The sequence below is a fragment of the Callorhinus ursinus genome, unplaced genomic scaffold, assembly GCF_003265705.2.
Source record: "Callorhinus ursinus isolate GAN/ISIS: 27379988/994484 unplaced genomic scaffold, GSC_fseal_2.0 scaffold4, whole genome shotgun sequence".
Classification (NCBI taxonomy): Eukaryota; Metazoa; Chordata; class Mammalia; order Carnivora; family Otariidae; genus Callorhinus; species Callorhinus ursinus.
The window spans coordinates 39,203,692-39,216,413 of NW_027397066.1; the positions used below are offsets into that span (position 1 = coordinate 39,203,692).

The 12,722-nt window shown below is 38.1% G+C and overlaps 1 protein-coding gene across 5 annotated transcripts in view; it reads left to right on the forward strand.

The window, feature by feature from the left end:
• The window catches only part of ATP10D (ATPase phospholipid transporting 10D (putative)), a 101,577-nt gene that overhangs the window by 47,863 nt on the left and 40,992 nt on the right, over window positions 1-12,722 (forward strand). For 4 of the 5 annotated variants that reach the window (XM_025887109.2, XM_073891616.1, XM_073891615.1 and 1 more), the window contains 4 exons: window positions 1,722-1,828; window positions 2,107-2,238; window positions 2,644-2,771; window positions 2,892-3,144. In XM_025887109.2, coding sequence (XP_025742894.1) covers window positions 1,722-1,828; window positions 2,107-2,238; window positions 2,644-2,771; window positions 2,892-3,144 — 620 coding nt within the window. The remainder of the gene's footprint in view (window positions 1-1,721; window positions 1,829-2,106; window positions 2,239-2,643; window positions 2,772-2,891; window positions 3,145-12,722) is intronic. The other variant, XM_025887111.2, reaches the window with a different exon arrangement.

Sequence of the window (12,722 nt, forward strand, 5' to 3'; positions counted from 1 at the left end):
TGGTTGTCTCTTTGTACATAAAATGACGTATATGAAGGAATGTAAACATAAATCTCTTTATAAGGTGTTTACAGATATAGGAGTGAAGGAACAAATCAATTTTTTTTGTCCTTTGTGGTATGAAACCTTCTTTGAAGAGTTATTTTTCCAGATAGCAAGGATGCCAGATACAGGGACAGTTTTCCTATATGTAAGAAAAAAGAAACAACTTACTGACTGAAGCATATTGCTTAGAAAACAGTCTAATTTTAATGCTGAAATGAAGAGGGCATTTTCAAAATAGGTGAAATACATTACTTTTTGCTTATTTAAAAAAAATTTCCAGTTGTTTTTCTCTGTATTTTTGCCACTATCATAACTTAAGTAATTACTTTGATAATTTTTAAGTTGTTTATTGCAGAACATTTCAAGCATGCAAAAGCAGAAAGAAAAATATAATGAACACTCATGGGCTAATTTTGCCAACTTTGTTTTAATTATCTTCCTATTTCTTCCCCATTAGCATTTCACTGTAACTACTTCACTATGAATACATAACAGTAAAGGACCAGAGCCGTAACATCATTATCACACCTAACTAAATTAAGAACAATTTCTTGATATCATTTAATAACTAGTTTTTGTTCAGATTTGTCCAGTTATCTCAAAAAAATTTTTTGTAGTCAGTACAGCCTAACCAGGATCAGAATAAGGTCTGCCCATTTCATTTGGTTGACATGTCTCTAAATTTTCCCTCCCAAGAAATTAGGTCATTTAGCTGGTAGAATTTACCCCTTTCTAGACTGAGCTGATTGCCTTCTTCCCGAGTTGAGACCTCCCTGCTTCTCCCTGTGCCCCCTTGCCATCCATTTGTTGAATAAGCCAGGTCATTTTGGCTGCGGTTTATACTGCACTTAGATTTGGCCCACTGCATCCTTGGGGTGGTGGTGAACATTGTTTTTTTTTCTGGCCCTCTGACTTCCTGTAAACTGTCCAGGGGCACCTTCGAATCTGATGAAAGAAATAGTTCCTCTTTCTACCAAGGTAGACGTGGATATCCACACATCCGTACACGCAGGAAATATTGCATACAGTTTCAAAGCCTTCACAGATCTCTTGATGCCGCAGACCCCAGGTTGATTTGCGGTGACAGAGCCTTGATTAGGATCCTGTGGAGACATGTGCTTCTATTCCATACCATCGGGAGGCCCATGATGTCCCTTGTCCCGTCAGTGGTTCTGTTAAGATTGGTATTCTCAGCCTTATCCTTTCATTATAAAATTCCTCATCAGTGTGTCACCTAATGATTTTAGCAGCCATAGGTTACCATTGCCTAGAACGATCCTTGATTCCATCTGGGTTGGAAAAAGTAATTTCCTAATTCTATCAAGAACTTTTCCCTTGTCTGTTACTAAGTTACGCTGAAATACAGTTTGTACTAGAGTAACATCTCCTTATTTGGAATATTTTTGAGTTTCTGTGGTGCTCGAAGTTGACAAACAGTGAATATTAGAAAACAGTGGTAGTTGAAATTTGTTGCATCTTTCTCTGCGCCAAAACAAAATAACAAAAGCAAATGGCCCAGAGATTTGAAACCTTTCTTCTGAACTGCTCAAATTAATACTCCCAGTCAAGAAAACTCAAAATCCATGATTTTTATTTTTACATCCCCATTTTTGCTATTTATTTTTCCCTCCACTTTTGCTAAGTAAAAATGAATCTCTGTGCTGTCTTTCTTACAGAGAACATTCCAACAAAGAACGTGTGGGTCTCAGTAAAGAAAATTTATTACTTAGAGGATGCACCATTAGAAACACAGAGGCTGTTGTGGGCATTGTGGTTTACGCAGGTCAGTGACACTTCCCATTTTCACTGTTGTCTCCTCTGTGTTTTTCTTCAAGTTAACATTTCCATTTATTCAAAATGCAGTTTACAAAAGCAGAAAGGAAATTTTGTCTTGATAAACTTAATCCTTGGTCTCTGTTTTTCTAAATGGATCACAAAAGCAAACTAAATTAGCAAAATATATTATGCAACTTCTCTTTGTATCTGTCACAGAGATTTAAAAATTTGATATTTGCTATCTGGCTTTAATTTTGCACATTTTCTGACATGTTACCTGTGTAGGCCATGAAACCAAAGCAATGCTGAACAACAGTGGTCCAAGGTATAAGCGCAGCAAATTAGAAAGGAGAGCAAATACAGATGTCCTCTGGTGTGTCCTGCTTTTGGTTGTGATGTGTTTAACTGGTGCATTGGGTAGGTAAAATAGGATTTTTTTATACTGACATCTTTTCAGCAAGATCTCTATTTAAAAGTATTTAATTCTTGAAATATTTATGAATATTTGACTTCTGCAAAGGAGATTATTTGCCAATAGTTTTTTTCCATCAGATCTTTATCTTTCTCATTCTGTGATCTGAAAGGCATTAATGTTGATTATATCCAGTTACATGTGGCCACAGTAGGAAAGGGACCTGGGAAGAGATTTAAAGAGACACCGAGACAGGAGAATGTGGAGCCTTTTGCATTTCAGTTTGTTTTCAAAAATAAACCCTTGGTGTTCAACCAAAATAAATACTTTTATTCCTCTTTAGGAATGAAGTTCTATATTTACATAATACATATATAGCATCCTTTTCATGTCTGTGTGTTTTTTGAAAGGTCATGGAATCTGGTTGAGTAGATATGAAAGCATGATGTTTTTTAATATCCCTGAGCCTGATGGACATGTCATATCACCAGTGTTGGCAGGATTCTATATGTTCTGGACCATGATCATTTTGTTACAGGTAATTTCTGTTGAGCTCATCATAGAATTTTAAGATATTTGTTACTTACCCAACTATATTTGGTTTCTCAAACTTTCTTTTTGCTCTCTAACATTTTTTGAATTACTTGGTTCCTCTTAGGTCTTGATTCCCATTTCTCTCTACGTTTCCATTGAAATTGTGAAACTCGGACAGATATATTTTATACAAAGTGATGTGGATTTCTACAATGAGAAGATGGATTCCACTGTTCAGTGCCGAGCCCTGAACATCACTGAGGATCTTGGACAGATTCAGTACCTCTTTTCTGATAAGACAGGAACTCTCACTGAGAATAAGATGGTTTTCCGAAGATGTAGTGTGGCAGGGTTTGATTACTGCCATGAAGAAAATGGTGAGTGTTGGGTTTCTATGAAAACCAACCCTAAGATTGGTCTTTTTTGGCACCTAGTTAAAGGTCTGATAATTCTAGCATACAGGTGCTATGTTTAAGCATTAGGTACTTAACTCATCAAAAGAGGCGTTAAGCTTCATTGTTGTTCTTTCAAAAGTTAGTAGGTCAGAGTCAAGGAGTCTACTGCCATAGTTTTTTTAAAAGGAAAGTAAATTACTACTAGTAGTAGAAGGTTGGAGATGAGGTTAAGTGAGAATACAGTATTATAGGTAGTTGTGAGAATCTAATGAAACTATGACCATCTCCCTAAGAAATATTTTGAATCTAATGAATCTAATGAAACTATGGACCATCTCCCTAAGAAATATTTTGAAAATAATTCCAAAGGGAGGGGCTACAGCCCCCCCTTTAAGCCATCACATCATCGTTTAGCCCATAGATATCCATCAATTCTTGGTTAAGAACACCTAGTTTAAGAATAAATATGATGAACTAAACATCTGAGGCTAAGGAAGTAAATATACAAATTGCAAGTTTTCTTTAAAGAATTGAACTACATTAATTTTGTTATTTACAAAAGTAATATACACTCCTGTGAAAATGTTTCTGAGAAGTATCCGTAACTAATTAAAAAGCTTACTCTCTAGAGGTTGACCACCATTAACAATTTGATGAATATATAACTCTCCATATTCTTTTATATGTGAACATATATATTTGCACATTTCCCCTTTTATAAGTTAGAACTTTTTTTTTTTTTTGCAGTTTTCTTCTTTTATTCAACAATATCTCACGGACTTTTTTTCTGAGTCAGCTCATAACATTAAGTGCATAGTACTGCATTGTATGTGGTCAGGCTTACTTTGCTATTGTAACAGTACTTGCAGTGAACTTACTCAGTTATTACTTACTCATTCAACATAAATTTTGTGAGCCCCTAATATGTGGCAAAAGTCCCTTGATCTCATGTAGCTTTTAGAGTTTAAGGCAAGGAGATAGTATTAAAGATTATGATATGTAAAAGAAAATTCATCATGTAATATGCATTTTTGTACATACATGTTTGTACATATCTTATTTTCATAAGATACATTTCTAGAGGGTGCCTGAGTGGCTCAGTTGGTTAAGCGGCTGCCTTCGGCTCAGGTCATGATCCTGGAGTCCCGGGATCGAGTCCCACATTGGGCTCCTTGCTCGGCAGGGAGTCTGCTTCACCCTCTGACCCTCACCCCTCTCATGCTCTCTCTATCTCATTCTCTCTCTCAAATAAATAAATAAAAAATCTTTTTAAAAAAAAAAAGATACATTTCTAGAAGTGGTATTATTGGCTCCAGAGGTACGCGCATATAAAATTTTTATAGATCCTACAAAATTTATATCTAAAATATTGTGCTAATTTACATTCCCACCACCCAGAAAAACAATACCCATTTTTCACACCAGCCATAATGGGATGAAATTACTCTTTTTATCAGCATTTCATTGTCTTTTTTTTTTTTTAAAGATTTTATTTATTTGAGAGAGAGAGAGCACGAGAGGGAAGAGGGTCAGAGGGAGAAGCAGACTCCCTGCTGAGCAGGGAGCCCGATGTGGGACTCGATCCCGGGACTCCAGGATCATGACCTGAGCCGAAGGCAGTCGCTTAACCAACTGAGCCACCCAGGTGCCCCAGCACTTCATTGTCTTAATTTGTCTCTGATGAGCAGCGAGATGCTTAACTTTTTATATGTTTATTGGCTTTTTGAATTTCCTTGGTAAAGTGATCATTTCCTTTTCCTATTTCACAAATGAGCTTTTCTTTGTCATCTGTAGGAAGATTTTATCTATTAAGGCAGGACTGGCATTCAGCTTGTTGTTCAGTCTAGGTTGTCTGTGGCCACTGTCCATTTTCATTTGTGCCCTTGTATTGAACTAAATGTTAAATAATTTGATGCTGTGATACTATCCTTCTATATGTGATGAGTATTTTCCTGGTTCATCATTTATCACTGTATTAGTTTTCTGTTGTCACATAACAAATTACGACAAATTTAGTGGCTTTAAACAACACAGATATACTGTCTCATAGCTTTTGTGGGGCTAGAGCCTGGGTGTGGGATGGCGACATCCTCCCTCAGGGTCTGTCACCAAGCTGGAATGTAGGTGTCAGCTGGGACTGTGGTCGTGTCCGAGGCTCAGAGTCCTCTTCATAGTTCCCTTGTCTTTGGCAGAATTCAGAGGCTTAAGGTTGGAGGACTGAAGCCCCTGCTGTCTTGCCAGCTGTCAGCCTGGGACTGTTCTGAGCTCCCCAGGCGGCCCACCGTTTCTTACCACATGGCCTCTCCATAGCCTCACCGTTTGCTTCTTCAAGGCCAGCAGCAGAATCTCTAGCTTTGAATTTCTCTGACCTCAGGGAAAGTACTGTGACCCTTCCTTTTACCTGATGAGATCAGATCTACCTAGGATAGTCTTCTTTTAGATTAATTCAGATTGAGCTGGTTAGGTGCTTGATTACATCTGCAAAATCCCTCCACGTTTCCATACAACATAATTTAATCACAGAAGTGAAACCCCGTTGTACCCAGAAGGTGTATACATCAGGGGGACCGGAAATTTGGGGGCCATCTTAGAATTCTGTCTAGCACGGTCTCTTAGGGTGTTTCTACTTGTCAGAATTTTTATATGTTTATTAAATCTTGTCAGTTGTTATGAATATTAATAAGATTATGAATATTATAATTTCTGTCAGTAGTGTTAAACTTAAACCCGGGCCAAAATTTTAAAAAATGTAACTGTATTTTCTCCTAGGCACACATACATACATACATACATATGTATATTTTTTTTAAGATTTTAGTCATTGGGGGGAGCACTTGCACATGAGTGGGGGGAGGGGCAGAGGGAGAAGAATTTTTTTTTTAAGATTTTATTTATTTATTTGTCAGAGAGAGAGAGCACAAACGGGGAGTGGCAGGCAGAGCAGGTGGAGGGAGAAGCAGGCTCCCTGCTGAGCAAGGAGCCCACTGTGGGACTCGATCCCAGAACCCTGGAATCATGACCTGAGCCGAAGGCAGACGTTTAACCTACTGAGCCACCCAGGTGCCCCTCCTAGGCACATATATTTTTTAAGCCAGGTTTTATTGTTACCTGTGAACATTAGGGATAAAATGTTGAATATTTATCACATAATCACTATATAAATATAAAAAATAGCTAGTCATATTGGATATGATGATACTCTGCATTATTTTGTCTTTTTTTTTTTTAAAGATTTTATTTATTTATTTGGCAGAGAGAGACACAGCGAGAGCAGGAACACAAGCAGTGGGAATGGGAGAGGGAGAAGCAGGCTTCCCGCGGAGCAGGGAGCCTGATGCGGGGCTCGATCCCAGGACCTGGGATCATGACCTGAGCACAAGGCAGATGCTTGATGACTGAGCCACCCACGTGCCCCTATTTTGTCTTATTTATTGTATTTTTGTTACAAAAAGCAATATTCTAGAAAATTTCAGATAAGCTAAAAGAGGAAAATTTAAAAGCCATCAATAACCCCCACCAAACAGAGTGGACCACTGTTAACATTTTTGTGCATTTCTTTTGAGTCTTTTTTTTTTTTTTTTACAACTTTTTATATATATATATATATTTTATTTTATTTATTTTTAAAGATTTTATTTAAGAGAATGAGAGGGGGAGAGAGAGAGAGAGCATGAGAAGGGGGAGGGTCAGAGGACTGAGCAAAGGAGCCCGATGCGGGCCTCGATCCTGGGACTCTGGGATCATGACCTGAGCCGAAGGCAGTCGCTTAACCAACTGAAGCACCCAGGCGCCCTGTTTTGTTTTTTTAAATGGCATTATGGTGTGCTTTTGTTTTTACAACCATTTTTCTTAAGATTTCATCATGACCACCTTTCTATTCTCTCCTTTTTCTTCTAGAGGCTAGGCTATATTGCACTATAATAATTGCCAAAATTTATGTAAATAATCCACCTCACCGTAGCTGAACTTTCACACCCATTTGTGAGATTAGTGTCTTCCAAAATATTTGACTATAGATCCCTATTTTCAAGAAATATCTTACAGTAGTAATGTTTCACAAAATGTATGATGGAAAGCACTACATTGTTTTTTGTATTTGTAGCATTTAAGAAGGCTAGTACCAGCCCTTTCCCACCCCAGTCCCTGAGCCTGCACACTTGGCTCAGCAAATGCTTCTCCTCTGTAGCCGCTTAGGCAGAGAAGGTACCAAGTGACTGAAAATCCTGTGCTAACCTGACTGAACTGTTTGTGGACCGTGGGTGTTGTACTACTTCTAGAAGGTGCCACCTTTGCGTTTGAGCAGATCTCTGCCATAGATACATCCGGAGCTCCTGGTCTCTTTCTGTTATGGTTTAAAAACAAGGACATGTACATACACACTCTGATTGATGAAGGAGGGAATAGTAGGGGCTTCTTCTCTCCAGAATTTAACCCTGAGACATATTATGTTCACTGAAATGAAAACAAGTTAACCCTTCAGGATTTGGGGGGCAAAAGCTTTGCCTAGGAGGTCTTTCCATAAAGAACATTGCTGCTAGGAAATAGCCCCATGCACGTATGCATTTGAATTAAACACATTTGACAACACCATTTGATGTTTTTAAAACCTTGCAACATAGGGGCATCTGGCTGGCTCAGCTGTAAGAGTGTGTGGCTCTTGATCTCAAGGTTGTGGATTTGAGCCCCACGTTTGGTGTAGAGATTATTTAAATAAATAAACTTAAAAAAACTTAAAAAAATAAATTTGAAACTTAGAAATTTGGTCCATGGACTCAGCAGCATCAGCAACACCTGGGTGTGTATTAAAAATGCAGACTCTCCAGCCCCTCTTTAAAGCTTCAATTAAAATCTACATTTAACAATATTCCCAGGTGATTTGTGTGCATATTAAAATTTTAGAAGACATTTCCTTAAAAGATTATGGAAAGAGGATGTCTTTTTTAATAATAATCTTATTAGTGTAGAATATTATTAGATTTACAGAAAAGTTACAACAGTGCTCTTGAGGGTTCCATTTTGCCCCTCTATCCAGTTTCCTTTGTCATTAACATCTTACATTAGTCGTATAATACATTTGTCATAAGTAATGAACTAATATTGATATGTGATTATTAACTGAAATCCATATTTTATTCGGATTTCTTCAGTTTTTACCTTTTTCTGTCTGAGGATCCCATCCAGGAGACCATGTGACAGTCATTATTTAGACTCCTTTAGATCTGACAGCTTCTCAGGCTTTCTGTTTTTGGATGATCCTAATTCTGAAGGGCACTATTTAGGGATTTGTAGAATGTTTCTCAATTTGAGTTTGTCTGGAGAGTGCCTTTATGATGCACAGTTTGTGAATGTGATATATACAGTGGTAGCGTGTCATAGTTCCCAAGAACAAGGATTTTGGAATCAGGCCTCCTGAGTCTGATTCCCATTTTTACTGCCTACAAGCTGTGTGACTCTGGGCTAATTATCTCATTTCTTTGGGCCTCAGTAAAAAGGATCAGTAATAGGATCTACTATTATTCATGAAAATTCATGAAGAGCCACTTGGAGCATGGCACAGAATAAGTTCTTTATAAGTAAGAGCTGCTATTGTTGTTGTAATTATAGTTCTCAAAATAAGAAATAGAGTTATCTGGTCCAGTGTGGAGGACAGGCATGGAAATGTAAAAATATCTTAGTGTCGTAAGATTAAAGTCTGGTGTTCTTGTTGCATATTGTTTTGATTTTCAGGCAGTCAGCTTGGGAGGTGAATTTAGCATTGATCAAGGTTTGGGGCCTAGAAGGATATTGGGCACGAAATTTTTGGAATGCTGGACATGCACAGGGAATTAGTTTAGAAGAAAAGATTTGTGTATCAAGGATATGTGGATGATACAGTTGGACGAAGCTTAGCTGGGCATGCTGTTTATAAGCCAGTGAAAGTTGGGATGCTGGAAATGTTTGGGGGATTAGTTCATAGCAAAATGTTTGGCAGATATGGGGATGATACAGTTCGGAGAAATCCATGAGTATGCTGTGCTGTTCATCTTTGGTTTTGGTCCTTTGGGGAGCACATTGAAAAGTATGATAAACTTTTTGTTCCGTAGACTCTTGCTCACTTCTTCCAGATATCAAATAAATATAAGTAATGGGCCATGAACAGGTTATTAGATATTCAAAGGGGGAGTTGGAAGAGAAGATTAGGGATTATCTAAGAGGGAGAAATAAAATCGTTGATCTAGTATCTAACCCAATACCTACCTTGAGGCAAAGGAAAGACTACATACTTTGTATTTTCTCCTTTGAGTTGGAAGGCAAGAATTTCTGCCCCACTCTGAGGCATTCATGGAACTAATTAGAACCAGCTTTAAGAGACATATGAAAAGTCTTCAAGATCATTTGGGTAGATTTTGTTTATCAGTATGGTAATATGCTTTTCCTTCCATACCCAGTTTCTGACAAATTTTCAGAGTCTACAAGTATACTCCAGTAGTTTTGTTTTCAGAATCAAATTGTAACTTTACTGGTCTATTTCCTTCTCATAGTTTTTTACAAAATGATTAAAGATTACCCCCATGTGTTCTTGATTCCACTCTTCCAGTGCTATTTATTGAACAAGTTTGTCCTGTCCTAAGGGCTGAGCTGTCTGGCATTATAGTAATAACACAGTTGCATGATGACTGATTTCCCTAATGATGGCTAGGAGAAATTCCTGAACTATAGCCTTTATGTTTCTGTAGGTTTTGTAATACTGTAATTGTTTATTTTAAAAATGGTATCACATCACCAGTAAATTTCTTTAGCTGTTCAAGGACTTATCAACCTCAGCACTATTGACCTTTTGGGGTGGATTATTCTTTGTTGTGGGGGCTGTCGTGTGCATTCTAAGATGTTTAGACGCCTCCTTGGGCTCTGCCCACTGAATGCGCGTAGCACTCCTCCCCCAGTTGTGACAACCAGAGTGTGTACAGGCATTGTCATATGTTTGCTGGGGGACAAATTCACCCTTTCTTGAGAATCTCTGAACTAACCTATCATATACAGATGACTGCTGAGGAGATAAAAGTAGTGGATACATGCACTGGCTTTGGAGTCAGGAAGACCTAAATTCATTTCCCAGCTCTAACCCCAACTAGCTATTTAACCATGTCAAAATACCATGTCTGTGGTCAAAGATCTGTCTGGATCTTAGCCTCTCTTAGCTACAAAGTAGAGCAGTGATAGTTCCTACCCAGTAGCATTATGTTTAAGATGAAAAGGGGAAATGTAGATGTTTATAAAAGGACCTAGACAGATGCTTGATGAAAAGGAGGTCCTCAGTAAATGTTAAGTCCCTACCCCACAACTTTCCCCTGATGCTAGTGATATTTCATTCATGTGTCTCTTCATACATTCATTTAATAAATATTTAAACTAAAAGCATGGACTCACTGAAATTGAGCAGGTGGTACTGATGTAAACTGATAAGGAATAATACACATTAATGTATGTGGCTATATTTAGAAACAATGTAGCATGAGGGCTCCGAGCATTGGCTATGGAGCTTATAGAACTGGATATAAGACTGATGAATACTACTTTTGTGAGATGGGGGAAATTAGCTTGATTTCTTTATTACTAAAATGGAAGTATTAATAGTATCTGCCTCAGAGGGGTTGTTCTGGTTATTAAAAGAGACACATGCCTGGTACATAGTAACATTCAGTACATAGAAGCTTCAAAGGCCCAGCGAGTGGGGGTCAGTATAGTTCCAGAGGTCACCATTGAGGAACTGGCCTTTAAAGATGTTGAGGATTTACGTAAGTAGAGAAGAGAATGGATATTCTGAGCAAGAGCACAGGTGAGAATGGAGAACTTGAGTATGTTTGGGACTCCATAAGCAGATGGGTTTTTGAAGCTGAGAGGCCATACAGGGAAGTGCTCTGTATTATTTAGGCAGAGAATATAAAGAAACTTGCAGAACCGGGAAGAATCTTGAAGTCTTAAATCTAAATCGTTCATTCCACCAATAAGAAAAGAGAGGCCCAAGAAAGAATAAGTGATTTCCTAGAAGGCACTGAGTCTTTGAAAGAGATGGTTCTAGAGCTCAGAATCACCACAAGCCTCTCCTTGTCCTTAAAAAGTACAGTTAAAGACTATTAAACAGGATATGCAAATATTCTTTATTTTATAAAGTAACTTGCCAAAAGCCATACTCTATATTTAGCAGCTGGACTTGGCCCGAATACTGACAGCTAGCAATTCAACAAGTACATATTTACCGATTGTCTACTCTGTATTCCAGACACTGGATATCATGATAAACAAGACAGACAAGGACCCTGCTCTCAAAGAGCTTCTATTGGAGAAAATAGTTGCAAATAAATTAATTTTTAAATCAAGAAAAAAAATAATGAAAAGTGCTTTTCAGAGAATTAAAATGAGTTGATATGATATAGAATGATTGGAAGGCACTTTGGATTGGGTAGGGGGGCAAGGCCTCTCTAACGTTTAGAGCTTAGATCTGAATAACATAATCTTGAAGTTCAGGTGCCAAAACCTACCAGTTAGAGGCAGCAGCTAGTAGAGGGGCCCTCAGGGTGAAATGAGCTTGGCGATTTTCCAAAGTAAGGAAAGAAGGCCAGTGAGGCTGGACTTTGGAGCAAGTGTGGAAGAAGAAGGGGCAAGAATGTGAGAGAAGTCAGCAGAGGTCAGATCATTTTGAGTTATGTAAGCCAACATAAGGAAAGTTTTGTTGCAGGAGTAATCTGCTCTATGTTTTAGGAAGATCCCTCTAGCTACTGGTTGAGGACTGGAGTGCAGAGGGGCAAGGAGACCAGTTAAGAGGCTATTTGCACTGGTCCAGTTGAGAGATGATAGTGGCTTGGACTAAAGTAATGAAGATGGAGAGAGTTTGAGATATTTGAGATATATTTTGGATAAATAATAGATAGCTATTGGTGATGCTTTGAATACGGGGGCTGGGGAAGACCAGAAGAATCAAGGAGACTCCTATATTTTTGGCATAAGTAGCTAGATAAATAGCTAGGTACCATCTACAAAGATGGGGAAGGCCAGAGGAAGAGTAAATTTGAGGGAGAAGTGAGGAAGAGTTCTATTTTGGCCATATCAAATTTAAGGTATCTGTTATCTATTTAGTCAACAAATATTTATTATTAGCCACTGCTTTGGGCTCTGGGAATATCATATTAACAAAATAGACAAAACTCTGCCTTTTTGGAGTTTATATTCCACTGGATGTTTCAAAAAATAAATACAAGATCTATAGTGTGTAGAGATGGTGGTAAGTGCTGAAGTAGGATTTATAATAGTGTGGTTAAATCTGGCAAGTTTTTACTGTCAAGGGATGTGATAAGAGACTTGAGAAAGGTAAGGGAGTGAGCTCTGCAGATATCTGCTTGAAGAGCCCACTAGACATCCAACTGGAAGTATCAAGCAGAGAGTTAGATATATATATATAGGAGTCTGGATTCCAATTAGAAATTGGAGTTGAAGTTACAGGTTTAGAAGTCAGGCGCGTATGAAAGGATATTTCAAATACAGGACCAGGTGACATCACTGAGGAAGAGTATATAGGTGGAGAA